Source organism: Argentina silus (genome assembly GCF_951799395.1).
Source record: "Argentina silus genome assembly, chromosome: 16".
Taxonomy (NCBI): Eukaryota; Metazoa; Chordata; class Actinopteri; order Argentiniformes; family Argentinidae; genus Argentina; species Argentina silus.
In genome coordinates, this window is record NC_139670.1 from 10,945,844 (window position 1) to 10,962,088 (window position 16,245).

Consider the following 16,245-nt stretch of genomic DNA (forward strand, 5'->3'; position numbering starts at 1 on the left):
CCTATGCATATTGCAGTTATCAGTTGCATCGACTCCATAGCAAAATGGCGGTCTGGTTCTACCAGGAGACTTCCATTACTTGTGCGCGATAAGAAAGCTGAGCTTCACTGCGAATGCTCAAAAGTGCTTAAGGGAGAAGACATAAGGCAAGTCACGGCTGTGAAGAAGAGCGGCCTGTAGTCTGATTGTCAGGGAGGGGACAGACTGAATCAGATCAACAGAGGGTAGTGTGTGTGTGTGTGTGTGTGTGTGTGTGTGTGTGTGTGTGTGTGTGTTCGTAGGGACCATCTTAGTCAATCAGGTTGACCTCAGGACAGACTATATCCAACCAAGACAACTTAGGCCAGGCCAGTAATCATGAGGTCAGGTCACTGGGATTAACAAGGGGCTAACTTTGGTTGTCAGCAGTCAGTTGTCTTAGCTACTTGGGTTTTCAGCAGGAGGGTTGCTATGGATATTGTGAACAGTTTTTTTGTGGTTTTCAGCAGTACGTTTTTTTGTGGTAACATATGACTCCTCGCTGAAGCATTAAGGTTCTCGCGGTAACGGCGCCCGGGGGGGGTCACTCCTCTCTGAAGCGCAGCCTCTGGAAGGCCTCTTTGATGTCCTCGTTGGTCTCACCCCCGCTGGAGGAGTCCATGCGGAGGACCTTGCTGTCTGGGACGTCCTCTTTCAGCTTGCGTTTGCTCAGGACCACCGTCCCCTCCGCCCCCTCGCCCTCCGGCCCCGTCAACAGGATGTAGCAGGCGTGGCGACCACGCTCCAACAGGGTGGCTGGGGACAGGAAGTACAGTTCATTAGATTGGCTTTATTTTCCACATAAATAATAATAATCATAATAATAATAATACATTCCACATAGTGGAAATAATGGAAAAACACATCAATCTCAAAGGTTTGGCCATACGGGAGTCTTTAACCTTACACAGGCTTAGCCATAGGACTCAAAACACAACTGACTCAGGTCCCAGTGGTCTTATGTTAACATTCCAAACAGAGATATGGTCATATTTTTTTGGGAATAGAATACTGTATAATATATAATATATTTATATTTTTCCAGTTTTTTTAAAGATTGTATAACTTTTTCCTAACCTTTGAATGCAATGATGTGGTCCATGATATTGTTCTTCTCCAGGAGAACCTTGGAATAGTGCGGGTGCAGCATGTAGGATCGACGCTCCTCAGCCACAGGGCTCTGAGGGAGAAGCAACCGTTCAGAAACAAATCAGCAATGTCTAGAGACCACCACCGTGACTGCAGGCGTTTCTACTGCCTATGTTTGTGTCATGTTCATGTCCACTTTACCCCTAAACGACTTGCCCTAAGGGGATAAATAATGTTGCATGGTATGTGTACCGTACTCACAGAGGAGTTGGCCTCGGAGGGCATGACCCCCCAGAACATGAAGACAGAGAAGGAGTTGATGGTGTGAACGGAGGCGGGTCTGGGGGAGTTGGGGCTGGCCAGCAGGTGGACCTCCCACAGGGTCCCGCCCGTCTTACCATCCAGGATCACCACCTAGAGCAGAGTACTGTAGATCAGGGGAACCCCATGTGGACAAAGACATGTACTACACAGCCTATACGTTCAAACGGTTACAATTGGTTCCATGTACTGTAGCTTCAAATGAACATTGTCAAAACCGAAAGGGAGGATCAGCTTCTTTTTTTTTTTTTCCAAGGATGGATTGTAGACAGCAGCTGTTTTTGAACAATCACTTTCACCAAACTCACCCTCTTCGTACCGTTCCCGTTGTCCTCCTCAATCACTACATCAAGTGTGCCATCTTTGTTGAAGTGGCCAAACGAAGGCTCACTGAGGGAAGACAAGAAACTCACATTAAACCTTCCCAACCTCCACTGACGCCCAACAACATGTTGAGTTGGCCTGCATAGCCTGGTTATTATGGTTACTAAGATAGTGACAGTATTACATGTTTAGCCATTCATTACAGGTTAGGAAGGAAGTTTCATAGAATAATTGGAGTTAATTGGTCTCAATCAAGCTGTCCTATACTGTGTACAATGCAGAAGCTCCATGTGACTACTGCCAACAGTAACTTCTCAGTGTAGGTCATAGTTCAGGTCATAGTTGTACCTGAGGACCATACTGGTGTTGACCCTCCACAGGGACAGTAGAGAGTCTCCATCTATGAGCACCACCCTGTCATCTGTCACCAGCAGCAGGTTGGACTGGTCTGGCTTCCCTGTCCTCAACACATGTCTCACTGTCGAAGACCTGGAGAGGGGGGGACCAGGATCAAAACAATGCCTCAATCAAATTAAAGCTTCCACAAGCTTAAAAAGCCAGATGCAGCCTGTAGTTCATGTCAATTCATGACACAGGAAACATTTCATTTTAACCAATGGATCTTTTACGATGTTAAAACGTTGGGTGTATGTTGCCAAACTCTAACATGCTGAGGAATCTTGCAAGTCATGTTGAGTTGTTAGCGTCTAGATGTCGTTAAATCCATCTTACTCATAGATGGGCACGAGGCCAGAGACTGCGTCGGCCTTGGTCTCCCAGCGCTGGTCCTTCTTCAGGCCGGCCTCCACCTCCATGCCTGCCTTAGCCTTGGCTGCTATCCTCCACAGGGCTAGGCCATACAGCCCAGAGTCTGAGGAGAGAACAGAGAGAGAGGGTAGTACACACTACAGACTACTAGTACACTACGGAGGGTACACTACAGAGGGCCAAGCCATACAACCCAGTCTGGGGGACACAGAGAGGATAATACTCTACAGTACAGTACATACAACCCCAATACAAACATGCAATGATTATATATGACCCCAGGCTGACATCAATACAGGGTAAAACTCACTATCAATAGCTCAAAAATCAATGCACTGTGTCCTGAGACTGAAGTGAAATCAATGTGTTTCGATCTCAGAGGATTGTGCCAGATCAATAGTTTGGTCTGTGAGTTATTTGTTTTCCTATGAGAGCAGATTAATGGAGCTCTCTATTGGCAGAGTTGTGGCTGCTCTAACCAACAATATAGATGACGCATCCTTCATGCCTCCCTTCCTTCCTTGAAGAAATCACTGATCTGACATGATCTAGATTGGTGAAAGCAATGCAGTAGAAAGCTGGCTTTGACCAATCCACTCATGTGAGATCAGTGATTACTTCAAGGAAGGGAGGATGGATGGATGGATGCATTTTTTAACGCCAGACTGTTATCAGAGGTTCACCTCTCTGCAGCAGGATGTACTGGCTCTGGTACATTGCTAACACTGACTGGTTTATACACTCACCCAGAGAATGTATATACAGGAGAACTCCCACTCCCGCAAAATATTATATGTTGTACTAGCAGGGGGTGCTAAAGAGCTGCATTACTCTCATGTTAACTGTCCTTTCTGAGGTGCGCCCTCTGCTGCCACTGCCATAGGAACTGCACGTTTTACTGACTTTAATGAAAAAGATAGGGAGTGGAATGGCTGCAACTCACCTCTCTGCAGCAGGACGTAGTGGGAGCCTTTACTAGTGGTGTGGAGGAGGTGCTTGGCTGTCTCTGCGTTGTCCAGTACCACCTCTGAGCCAATCAGATCCCCTGTCTTCCCAGACAAGATGGCCAGCTGGGTCTGGAGAAGAGAGAGGTTAAACATTAACAAGAGGGGGGCGCTTAGTGGCGTAGCACACTAATGCACTTACCACGTAATTGCAAGGTTCCTGGTTCCGAGCCTCGACATATCTTGCATGTCATCCCTCCTCTCTTTCACCCATAATTCCTGTCAATCTCTACTGTCTCTATCCCAATAAAGCAGAAATGCCCTAAAAACATATTTAAAAAAAAACATTAACAAGAGGAGAGACTGATTGAGACAGCTGTTGAAGAGACTGATTGAGGTTTCCATGTATAAAGCTCTCTTTTTACAGCGTACCCTGACCTTTTGTATATCTGTTTGTTCCCCCATTTTGATAAAGATCTCTTTCTCTTTATATATCAATGTCTTTTATGCATAATTAAATTACCATGTCTTTGCTTGATTCAAAGGGTAGTAGTTGGTGTAGGAGACTAAGACAGTGAACAGTGTTAGATGTCTGTGAGGTTCACCTGCGCGTGTCCAGGGGACACCAGGGCCACGTCGTTGACCCCGTCTCCATCCAGGTCTGGGACACTGAGGACGGGCAGAGTGCTGCCGAGGCCGGGGGGCTGGGGCTGCTGCCACGTGATCTTGCCTGCAACACGCAAACCACCACAGTCACAACTCACTCACAGAGACAGTCTATGTCTCATTCAAACGGTTTCAAACGGTCTTTACTCCACCAAAATGACAACGTAGTGAAAATGTAGTTACATAAGCTGGCCCAAATTTCTTTTTTAAGGTAAAGTGTTGTTTGAAGAACTGCTACTGATTCAATTCTTGAGTGAACCACCATTTTTTAAATTTGTGGTATATGAAGGTCAGTCAAGACTCCCTCAACTAGTATCTAGTATCTACAGCTACTATCTAGTTCTGAAGTGTTTCAAACTGTCTTTACTCTCACCTATATTACAATGCAGTTACATGAAACTGAAGCAATAACTAGATAGTTTGGCCCAAGGGGGAGATGTACAAGTGGTGACAGTATGACGTTAATCCACCAGTATTGGAGACATGACAACATGAAGGGACATGTTGTGGATGCCGTTAATCACTGGATTGAGTAACAACATCATCACGCTCTATCTGTAGTGGATCTATTGTGCTTACAGGAGAGAGGGAGAGGGGGAGAGAGAGAGAGAGAGAGAGAAAGAAAGAGAAAGACAAAGAAGAGAGTGAGAGAAAAGAGATGGACGTTTGTGAGAGAGTCAGTCATTCACCCTCATATTTGTCAATGGCAGTGAGCAGGTCAGCGTGTGACAATAGACAGCCCCGGCCCTTATCTCCCAGGCCGTCTAGCCCGCACTGCGCCCACTGGAACTCAGGGGCCAGCGGTCTCTCCCAGAGGGTCTCCCCATTAGTCCCCGCTACTGCCGACACAAACACGCACGGAGTGGGCAGACCTGGAGGAGACAGGGTACACCTGGATCAGGGGAGTGTTCACGCGTGTTTGATACCATTCCACATTCCATTCCATGCATTACAATGAGCCCGTCCTCCGATTTCTACCTCCAACAGCCTCCCCTGACCTGGATCACACTCACAGCAGTTCTATAGGCTTTACTATTATACAGCACATATAACACAGTAAAACACAAAATACACAATCAAAACAAGAGCATGCCTCTGTGAGCTGGTCCCTAACCAAGGACTTGAAACAACTGTGCTCCAACCTCAGTCTACCCTGAAGATCGTTCCTGAAGTCTGAGGACAACTGTTAGCTAAAAGCAGTTTTTCCTCATTCTGTGGACGCCCGTAGGACATTAAAAAGTAGCAAGCTCTGATAGCTTAATGACCACCACTGGATCACCATGAAAGCAATGATGTGAGGTAAAATTGGAGTTGTAAAGGAACTGCTTTATATACAAATAAAATTCAATGATAAGATATGGGATGGTTACAAACAATAATGATCCTTCCCTGCACAGTAGAAAACAACACTCTGGGTTCTGATTTGGAGAGAATAATAAGTTGATCTTCTAGAAATCTTCAGCCTTTACATGATGTCAGGAGAACTGTCAAACAAAGCTCCACACACTTTCTTAGCCTAAGTCAGTAAGTAAATACATATACTGTAATTGTACTTGTATGTTGATCCAGACCAAGCTTAACACAGGAGAAGTATGTTTTTTTATGATATGCATTCCTCCAGTACCTGCATCAGCACAGCTGGTGTTCTGACTGCCCTCCGAGTCCTTAAGGACGAACAGCACATCCATCACCTTGTCTTTGCTTGCATCCTCTATGGCCAGGAAATTATAGGTGGCTATGGAGGATGAGAAAGGAAAGGATGGTTAACCTTTGATCTTTGAGGGTGTGTGTGTGTGTGTGTGTGTGACTGTCTATTAGAGCATTAGACTACTGGGCAGGTGAAAGCATAGGAGAGAGAGAGCGAGAGCAAAAAGTGAGAGAAATGCGTTAATTGAAACTCGCAATCGGATCATTTGAATACAAAGCTATAGAAGTACTGTGTCATAAACAGCAGACTGCAAACATGATGCAAATATCACTGGAAACACTTGTCACTTTTGGAGACAGGCCGGGCTGGTAGATAATGTCCACGGTCCCATCCTATTTTGCCCCATCCTGCTTGCCCCAAGATTAACATCATTTTCAATTAAATATTCTAAATATTCGTTTGCCAGGTAAATGTGTGTGTTTGTGTGACTCCTCCTCACCTGCTTGGGGGTACGTGCGGTTCCAGACACTGAGATACTGTGGTCTAACGGGACAGGGAATGATGAAGGAGAAGGCAAAAACGATGGTGAGGCAGAGGAAGAGGGAGAAAAAGAAGGCAGCGGTTCGCCAGTGTGACAGTTTAGCCAGGCCCAAGCTACCAGAGCAGCTCTTCTTCTTCTTCAACTCTGGTGCTGGTGGGGTTACCGTCCCAGGCCCAGCCTCGCCCCCCTCCTCATCCCTCTTCAAAGGATCAGCTTCTGTGGCACGCTCCGTAGGCTCCATCATCTCATCAATGCATCACAACCTTACAGAGTACCACACAAAGAGAGTGTAGTGTTTGAGGTTGAGTAAGAGAAACAAACAACTCCTCTTTTTAGTCCACTATTGGGTGCTCTGGATAGATGCTCTATGTTTTAAACGGCACTGCTCTTTGGTTATATAAGCCTCAATGTATGAAAAAACATTCACTACTTTGATTAATTCTAGGCCACTATTAAACTTGCAGTACGCCCAAGCCTTTGATACAGAAACAAAGGTATGCAGCACTGCATGCGAACTCCAGCAGTTTCGCAACAGCCTTCTCGTTCCAAACCCTTTCATTGGTCTGGATCTGAATGCTATTCGGTCGTGCCAGCAACAACACACTCTGCCTCCAGCGGTTTCTGAACACAACAACAACGTAACCCCCATGATGACCTTATCATAGCAGCAAGCACCAATCATGTGATATGTCCAGAGCAAAGGCAGACTTGTATTTGTTTTTATTCTAGATTGATCAGTTCTGTAAACTTTACAGTGTGGGATGTCTAGTTTGTCTAGTAGTTTATCAGAAGTCTAGCACTGTGCGGGTCAACCTGTGAGTCAGACAGTGTCAGCTCTCAACTCAGACTCACACACACATTGGCTAACGTCGCTAGCTGGCTCGCTAGAGCTCAAAACTTTCTCCTTGACATTTTCAGACAAGCTATTCATTCATTTTCGAGATGAGTCGCTGACAATGGGTTTACATAACTTGAATATATTTATGAAGTCAAGAATATGTATACATGTCTTACTTTAGTGGTCACTGCTGTCCGTTTTTCTTAGCCAGCTAATCCAAGAACTGTCACGCCAACTTGCGGAAACATATCTCGCCTTGCATCAGTGTGACAGCTGTAGGAAGTAGCTGAGTCCGAGTGGCCGTAATTGGTTAGTTCCCTTGCCATCCACCGCTCCAATTGGTCAATGGTAGAAATGGGCGTGTTTACAACTCAACATAGATATTGCATGTTAGACACGATATTTGTTTCATTTTTCAACACATTGTTTCATGTTCAATACAGTATTCTCCCACATGATCACTTAAACAGGACGTCAAATGTATTTTTTTTTGTCATCGATTCCCATCCATGTATTCACCTTTTTATAACGGATAGCTCTTCTCACTTGATACTATCTATTAAATAATAATGTTTATATAGATAACTGTATGTCCAAAAACCCTTTATTACATGAGCTCATATATGAAAAGTATAACATAATTGTGTTAAATGAAGGTCTCTGAACGTTGTAAAGTGAACGACAGAGCCTGATATAACCACAGGTTGAATTGGATGTTCTAGTGTTTGGTTCTAGCAGCTTTGTTTGGTTTGACAGGAAGTGCTGTCATTTCCTCAAAATGAAAACGAAGAGCTAAGTTCGTCAAAGAAGCACTGCCAGCTGCCGTTACATTCATCAATATATTACAAGGATACGCTTTCATATATACCGCGATCGTCTTTATTGTGTGGAGGAGCATTGAAGAATAACCAACAGAAATGTCGGCCCAGGCTCAAATGCGGGCTTTGCTCGATCAACTTATGGGAACCGCGAGGGATGGTGAGTTAGCAGGAGCTAGCTAGCTAGCTTGCAAGATGGAGCCTGTGGCGCTCGTTATAGCTATGTGTTGTTAGCTGCTATGTGGCGTGTTTCAGATGATGGACAAACCTTGAATGAATGGTGTAGCCACATAGGATGACGGCTGTGTGAAATGAAATAGATTAATGGAATCACGATTTGGCCCCACACACTTGTTTCACGATTTAATGTTTGTATCCATGCAATTAAAGCTAGTGAGCTTCGTCGAGTAGTGACGTCACACGTATCTGATACAGCCAGTCATCTGGTACACAGTACATCCAGCTTGACATAATAATGTACATTGAAATAAAGAATGGAAAATTAGGTACATCTTTAGTTTATGTACATGACACCGTGCTTTAGTTATAACCACATAGCTATGAATCCACCCACACTTTATGATGCTGTTTTAGCTCATCTGTATACCGTTGTACCATATGTACAATAAAATGATCACAGGCCTATTTCAGGAGGAACAGGTGATTTGACTGATCACCAGCTACCAATGTTTAACTATTGAAACAGATAGGCCTATACAGGTTATATGGGAGAGTTTGAATTGTGAGAGTAGGCTATGTCTGCTGGCATACACACACACACACACACACACACACACACACACACACACACACACACACACACACACACACGTGAATACCAAATGTAATATGTTTTAGAATGGACTTGTACAGTTCAAAAAGTAGCTATGGGGATACAAACATTAAAGACACAACAGCTGGTGACAGATGTACAGTATATCAGCTTATTTTACTCAATTTTGAACAAACAAAGCCAACTTGAAATCGTAGTTGTTGAGTAAAGGTCCTCTTGGGTCGTTATGTTACCCAGACTAACAAAGTAAGCGTGTGTGTCTAGTGAGTTTGTGTGCGTATTGGGATGAATTTTCAAATTCTTCCCGTACATATGTTTCAAACAAACTGAACAATTGTGGCCCCTTTATTTTATTCATAAAGGTTCAGGGTATCTTTGCCAGCCTACATCAATCTGCAAAGGAGTTGCAGAAAAGCCTCATGTTCATCGAGCCGTGAGTCACACATGATTTTTAAAGCTGTTATGATGAATAATATCCAAACAATTTTGTTTGCTTTTCCCGGAAGTTGTTGTATTTTTTTATCATCACAACAATGGATATAAAATCTTCCAATGACACTTTGAATTACAATTTGGAGTAGTATTTGCAGCAGCTTGGAAATAATATATATCAGAAGTACCTGGTTGCGTTCAAAGACGAGGAGCAGTTTTTAAATGTTCCTTTTGACGTCTGTTGTCAGAGGAAAGACAAAATTAGCCATCAAAAAGATTTGCACAGATCATTTACAATCTGACTTGTGTGTCACTCCCAACTTCCTTACTACAGGTATGGGCAAGAAAACTGTTCGCATTTATACTTTTCTACAGCGGGTTTAAAATTCTGCAGCTGAGGTCTTGAAGAGGCAGATGGGTACAGTATATGTTGCAGAATCGCAGTGTGTATAAACTAACATTTTTTTTTATTTTTATTTTTTTATATTATTGATTTTTATTTCTGTTTTTCATTTCCTTCAATGTTCCATTTGTGTAAAGCCGAGGACTTGGCTGGAGCAATGCTTTTAGAAGTTCACAAACACCACAGTTAGAGGCTATATAGGCTAGTCAAAGTTAGCAGACCTGTGTCTATAGCCGACTAGACAAAGTAGCAGCTGTGGTACAGCCCAGCTAAGCTGATAAGAGAATGTCACAAGACCAAGGTAGCCTAGCCTTGCCTAACCTGTCCATGTCAATCACTACTACGCCCCTGCTACAGTACAGCCATTTGGCACTGGCTTTCCTTTGTATTTTTTAGATTCCTTAGAAAGGCCATGTTACAGATAGCTCTGTGGTAAGACAGTGTGAGCCTTATCACACCTTAATCAGAGATGATGCCTCACATATTACATTATTCATGTAGCACTGCTCTGGTGAGGTAAGTCACTAAGTAATAGGAAAGGTGAAGACAGGAAATACCACATGCCACTGTTGAACTATTGTTTAACGGGTAAAACACGTACTAGTGACTTTAGTCAGTTTTCTAACTCGTAAAAGCGTTTAGAAAGCAATGTTGTAAGGTACTGTAAAAGACAAAGTGGGTGTTATTGATAAAAGGCTGACAGTCTTGTCAGTTGGTCTATCATATCTCAGTAATAAACTCTTAACTCAGCCGTTAGGAGAAAAGTAAACAAATAGCCAATTAGTAAACGAATTAGGCAAGACAGAATTGTAATAGCAGACCTTTGCCCCTCTTTACCATAACATGGTCCCAGTTAGACTAGGCATTGGATACCTCGCTCTAGCTAACAAGTATGTGAGGTCTTTCTCAGTGTCTCTCTCTTGTACTGTTTCAGGTGATGAGACACGCCAGAGGGTCAAGTTCAGCGACGAGCGTGTCTGTAAAAGCCATCTTCTGAACTGCTGCCCTCATGATATCCTCTCTGGAACGGTAGGTCATCATCATACCGTCAGTGTGGAGCTTCACCCTGTTAATAAAACTCCATTATATAGGCATATATCAGTGGAGCCTGGTAGAGGTAGCAATCTCGAGGACGGGCTCATTGAACATCTACCTCCACCAGCCTCCCACCACACATCTGTGAGTCACCGAGACTATGGCTGTCTTCCAATAACCACACTAGAATACTTGGCCAAAACACTGCTTCTTTCTTAGTGTTGTGACAGTGTTGATATTGGGACACACCTAAACATTGTTATTGAACTGTGGTTGATCCGTTGTTGATGTTTTCGGCGTAGACTGATGGCTGTGTCTTGACTAGTCCTTGGTTCTTTGTCAACAGCGCATGGACCTGGGGGAATGTGCCAAGATCCATGACCTGGCTCTACGGGCCGACTACGAGATCGCCTCCAAGGAGAAAGACCTCTTCTTCGAGCTTGATGTAAGTCATGTCAGAATGCAGCTACAGTATGCTTCCTCCAGCTCCTTCTACCAGTGCTGCAATGCTCCATTGAGATGAGAATTCCTCTTTGAGCTTGACGCAAGTGATGTTGAGATTTTCTTTCACAGTTCCGTTACCGCTTATGTTACTTCTGGGTCTTTTCACCAGTGTGACCTGAGTTTTGAACCAGTGTCCAGTGAGTGTTACAAATGTGACTAAGTCTTTCTGTGGTGTCTCCTAAGGCTGTGGACCACCTGGAGTCGTTCATCGCCGACTGTGACCGGAGGACAGAGCTGGCTAAGAAACGTCTGGCTGAGACCCAGGAGGAGATCAGTGCTGAGGTGGCAGCCAAGGTGAGAGAGGGATGAGGGATCTGACAGACTGATGTGACCGCACATCTCTCATGTCACCAAACACACACCTCTTACGGAAACATAACCACACACACACCCCCCTCACCACATACATACCTCACCAAACACACGCCTCCTACATAAACATAACCAAGTGTTAGTGTTGATAAGTATCTGACAGACTGATGTGTCTCAGCACCACACACACCTCTTACAGGAATTCATCAGCGTCACACCTCTGCAGCGTGCCTCTCCACCGGGGCAGGCTGGTGGAGGTAGAAATCGGAGGACGGGCTCATTGTAGTGAATGGAATGAGGAATGGTACCAAGCATGTGTTTGGTACCATTCCTCATTCCATGTTTGATACCATTCCTCATTCCATTCCATGCATTACAATGAGCCCGTCCTCCGATTTCTACCTTTCTACAAATATAAACAACTTGCACATTTAATACAGTGCACATACTATAGACAGCCCATTACCAGAATAGCATAGTTTTGTTCCGGTCATAATATCCAGTATTGTGGATTTGACTGTTGTTATTTATGTGTTTATCAGGCAGAGAAGGTCCATGAGCTTAATGAGGAGATCGGCAAGCTGCTGGCCAAGGCTGAACAGCTGGGTGCCGAGGGTAATGTGGACGAAGCCCAGAAGGTTCTACAGGAGGTGGAGAAGGTCCGCAGCAAGAAGAGGGATGCAGAGGTGAGATATGGGAGTTGTAGTCCTCGCAGTGTGTCTGTTGTCTACCTCACTTTGGTTTTGTTCTCCTTAGTTGTAGGGATATCTTACTCAAGCTCTGAATTGCATTTGGAACCTACAGAAGGATCGATATGAAAATTGACAGTTTCTCTCTCACTCTACTCCCTCCATCCCCTCTTCTCTTCCTGCTTTTTCCCTTCTTTCTCCCTCCATCCTTTCCTTCTCTCCCTCCCTCCCCTCTCTCAGGAGGAGTATCGTAACTCCATGCCTGCCTCCAGCTTCCAACAGCAGAAGCTGCGAGTCTGCGAGGTGTGCTCCGCCTACCTGGGTCTCCATGACAACGACCGTCGCCTGGCTGACCACTTCGGAGGGAAGTTGCACCTGGGCTTCATTCAAATCAGGGAGAAACTGGAGCAGCTGAAGGTACAGTCCACAGCCTTCAAACAACCTCCAAACAGCTTTACACATGAAGCACTGCAGTATTTTAAAGTATTTGGTGTGATGTATTTGACCCATATGCATAGGTTTGCAAAACATTGTGTCAGGCAAACTAATTAAGCACAGGCACAACCAAAGTATGTATTTGGCCCAGGTCTGCTTCAGACTTTGAACCATACCAGGCTATAGAAGTAGCATTGGTCATGTAAAAGCTTCTCTCTCCACCTTGGTCAGAAAACGGTGGTGGACAAACAGGAGATCAGGAACCAGGAGCGTCTGAAGAGGAGAGAAGAGCGGGAGAAGGAGGAGAAGGAAAAGGAGAAGGAGAAGCTGAAGAAGAGGTGGGTACAGTCAACGCACACACACACACACACACACACTAACTAGCTGGCCACACTGAACATTCGAAAACGTGCATATGCTATCTTTTCTATGTAAACATATGCATATCCAATTGGACTAATACAGCACTGAAAGTTCTTCGTCATGCGATCTCATTCCTGATTTGTCATGGCCATTTAGCACTATTTTAAAGCTAATATCTACATCCTGGACCTTTAAGAATTGTGTTCTTATTCTCATTCTTTGTTTTCCCCACTGTGCTGACTTATAGAGTTTCTGTTTGTACCATATCTTCTAGGACCAGATCTCGTAGCAAGGACAAGGACAAGGAGAGGGAGAGGGAACCTAGAAGGTTAGTAGCTCCAACCACCTCCAGCCATAACAGCCCTGCCCTGATACACACCCTAGCTCCTACTCCCTAGACACGTGGATTGGACAGATATAATTCCACTTAATCATAGTTCTACCTTATCCCCTGGAAGACTATCTTGCCTATACATACATATCAAAACCTCTCAGATCTACGGTACCCAAGGGGGGGGGGGGCGGGGGGGGGGGACCATAGTGACACCATAGTGACACACTTCCTCGTCTTCACTATGTTGACACTTGATACAGTACCAGTATGCAGCTGACTGACTCTGCTGTCCTCTCTTCCTCTCGCCAGGTCCCGCTCTCGTGACCGCAGAAGGCGGCGCTCCCGCTCCGCATCCCGGGAGAAACCCCGCCGTTCCCGCTCTCGCTCCAGGGACAGGGAGAGGGAAAGAGAGAGGGAAAGGGAGAGGGAGAGGGAGAGGGAGAGGAGGAGACGACACAGGAGTCGCTCCCGGTCGGGATCCCGCAGCCAGGGTCACCGGCACAACTACGGCCATGAGCAGAGTGCCAGACACAAGTAGGTCAACGCACGCACGCGCACACACACACACACACACACCTACAGCTACACACAGACACAAGTAGGTCAACACACATGCACGCATCCACACATACGCACGCACGCACACACACACACACACACACACACACACACACACACACACACACACACACACACCTTCACTCATACATACCATAGGTCAACACACACTCACAGGCTTTGCACACTACAGCACTGAAATGTACTGTGCTGGCTCAGATATTTTCTTTTTACATTGTACCTGAACTAGAACAGCAACTGTTATATGAATGTGCAGCGTGACCAGGCTCAGCTCGGTTAGGCTCTGTGGTGTAATAGGGTGACATTTTACATCCTGTATCGTAGTTCACACACACCCTTTGCCAGGCTGTCTTAAAATGACGCCCATGAGAATTAGGTGTGTAAAAACAAAAAACATGGAGCTTTGTGTAGCGGACTGTCCTCGGTTGCTAGGTCGTCCCGGGACCGAGACCGATCCTCCAGAGACCGATCCTCCAGAGACCGTTCACGGGAGCGAGACAGGAAGAGGGGATCCTCGGAGCGCCGGCACGATGGTATGAACGGACGGACAGACTCCCGCCGGACGGAAGACAGGGATGCTGGAGACAACTGAGGACTCTGTCTGCCCCCCACCCTGACCACACACACACAGCCAACCTCCTCTAGTTCCCCACAACACACACACACACACACACACACAACCAATCTTCTTCTCTCCCGCACACACACACACACACACACACAACCTCCTCCTGTCCCCAACAACACACACACCCTCAACCAACCTCCTTCTATCCCCCACAACACACACACACACACCCAACCAACCCACCTCCCTCCCTTGGTCTCCCACATCTGTCCATACAGTGTGACCCCTGTCTCTATGACCCCTACCCTAACATGGACTCTCCTCTGCTTACTGTATGTTAACCCTCCCTTCACTCCCTTTAAACAAGTTTGCTACTCCAGCCCAGCCCACTGTGTCCTACATACATAGCTATAAGACCATGGAATATATATATAAAACGTATATGTATATATCTTTTATTTTCAAGCATTGAAATATATCCTGGGGTTATGGGGTGGGGGATCGTTATTGGGAGTGGAGAAGTACTGCCAGTATATCTGTGAATCGATGGCTGTTTATATTATATCCATTACCTTCGATGTCATTTATATATAGAACTGTAGAATTAGAATGATTCATTCTAATTCCATGCCTAGAACTACCCTGAACATTGAAACAGTCATTTACAATGGGAAACATTCATCTTTCCTATTTGCTCAGTAGCAGGATCTAGGGGGGGATACATCGATGACCTTTGAATGAACCATAAACGTTACAAATACAGCGTTTCCATCTTTTATAACACTGTCATTTTACCCATTGTTCTTTTGATACAGCATAACTGTGTGTCAGAGTGGTGTATTAGAAGAGTGGCACCAATGAGCTTCAAATAGTTTTGATTTTATATAGGACTAACAACCGGTTTCCCTGGCAACATGCTCCATTGGTGTAATGTAAAGGAACTATTTGGCGTTGGCCAATAGAAAATGAACTCCTTCATTGGTTCCACTCTTCCTTATAGAACACTCTGCTGTGTGAGTGAGCAACTTTCTGTGACCATACATGTCCTGCATATTGTTGTTATAATGTCCATGATTGGCTGTCTTCCTGTAAAGTGTTCTTCTTTCCTCCCCTGGAGACTATTTCACAGAGCTAGTGACAACCTTGACATACTTGCTTATCTGTAAATCCCCTCCGTCGTTCCATCTGTGGCCTGTACTGAGGAAACGTATTGCTCCAGAGATTGTAGCAGTTGTAAACCATGTGTTATTATAGCAAATGGATCAAATGGGTCTTTTTGTCATTGAATTTTGTTTTTCTTTGTTATTAGTTGTTTTTAAAAAATAAACTATGAAGAATGAATGGCGTTTATCATAGTGTTTTACCTGAGTTTCCCACTCAGAGGGAACTCAGAATTAGCCAGTAGGAAGCCCTACTCTAAATCTTACACTAAATCTGGGTGGGAAGCGCAGAGTTTCCGAGGAGCAATTGAATCACCATCACATACTCTAAAACAGAACCTGCTTGTATCCATCCCATCTCAATATTCCAACTATCTCTAATGTTTTGATAATGTGTCTGCGGATTGTACATGTTCTTTTTTCATTGTTTTCATGTACATCAGTCTCTTGAATGCGAAGTTGCGAACACCTCTAAATGAATGCATTGCTTTTCCTATTGTGTGCGCTGCAGGCAGTCCCAGTAAACAAGTCTGGTCTGTGTGTGTTCTTTTTGCTGGAAGATGATTTTTGTCTGAATTGAAGCCTCAATAAATAAATAAAAATCCCAGCCTTTGAGTTGGAATTGTTTGTCTTATTTGCCTGAGACCTTTATACAACCAATGC

At 44.8% G+C, this 16,245-nt stretch overlaps 2 protein-coding genes across 9 annotated transcripts; one reads left to right on the forward strand and one right to left on the reverse strand.

Moving 5' to 3' along the window:
* Positions 1-246: 246 nt before the first annotated feature.
* Positions 247-7,403, reverse strand: fam234a (family with sequence similarity 234 member A). Its single transcript, XM_083687400.1, has 12 exons — positions 7,334-7,403; positions 6,278-6,582; positions 5,755-5,865; positions 4,820-5,002; positions 4,070-4,194; positions 3,464-3,596; positions 2,485-2,623; positions 2,101-2,241; positions 1,737-1,818; positions 1,369-1,521; positions 1,096-1,198; positions 247-774 (listed from the first exon to the last, which is right to left on the reverse strand). The coding sequence occupies exons 2-12, from the start codon at positions 6,561-6,563 to the stop codon at positions 563-565; spliced, it is 1,668 nt and encodes a 555-aa protein (XP_083543526.1). The 5' UTR covers positions 6,564-6,582; positions 7,334-7,403; the 3' UTR covers positions 247-562.
* Positions 7,404-7,942: 539 nt separating this feature from the next.
* On the forward strand, positions 7,943-16,197 carry luc7l (LUC7-like). Of its 8 annotated transcripts, XM_083687868.1 has the most exons (12): positions 7,944-8,135; positions 9,131-9,201; positions 9,535-9,618; positions 10,538-10,632; positions 10,985-11,083; positions 11,326-11,436; positions 11,997-12,140; positions 12,384-12,560; positions 12,810-12,916; positions 13,216-13,269; positions 13,585-13,809; positions 14,266-16,197. In XM_083687868.1, exons 3-12 carry the CDS (start codon positions 9,615-9,617, stop codon positions 14,444-14,446), a joined length of 1,197 nt encoding a protein of 398 aa, XP_083543994.1. In that variant the 5' UTR covers positions 7,944-8,135; positions 9,131-9,201; positions 9,535-9,614; the 3' UTR covers positions 14,447-16,197. The 8 variants fall into 8 exon arrangements, with proteins under 8 accessions (XP_083543992.1, XP_083543996.1, XP_083543994.1 ...); XM_083687867.1 differs by having other exon boundaries at positions 9,131-9,618; XM_083687864.1 differs by having other exon boundaries at positions 9,535-10,632.
* The last annotated feature ends 48 nt before the right edge of the window (positions 16,198-16,245 follow it).

What these genes read in the sequence shown, in the direction of transcription:
- fam234a (XM_083687400.1), bottom strand. Translation starts at nt 6,563, where the DNA reads ATGATGGAGCCTACGGAGCGTGCCACAGAAGCTGATCCTTTGAAGAGG. An exon ending in CACCAGCTGTGCTGATGCAG is followed by an intron (nt 5,003 to 5,754) that starts GTACTGGAGGAA and finishes TGTCTCCTCCAG; the next exon opens with GTCTGCCCACTCCGTGCGTG. An exon ending in GGCCTCGTGCCCATCTATGA is followed by an intron (nt 2,242 to 2,484) that starts GTAAGATGGATT and finishes CCCCCTCTCCAG; the next exon opens with GTCTTCGACAGTGAGACATG.
- luc7l (XM_083687863.1), top strand. Translation starts at nt 10,447, where the DNA reads ATGGTCCCAGTTAGACTAGGCATTGGATACCTCGCTCTAGCTAACAAG. An exon ending in ATGATATCCTCTCTGGAACG is followed by an intron (nt 10,633 to 10,984) that starts GTAGGTCATCAT and finishes CTTTGTCAACAG; the next exon opens with CGCATGGACCTGGGGGAATG. An exon ending in AGAAACTGGAGCAGCTGAAG is followed by an intron (nt 12,561 to 12,809) that starts GTACAGTCCACA and finishes CACCTTGGTCAG; the next exon opens with AAAACGGTGGTGGACAAACA.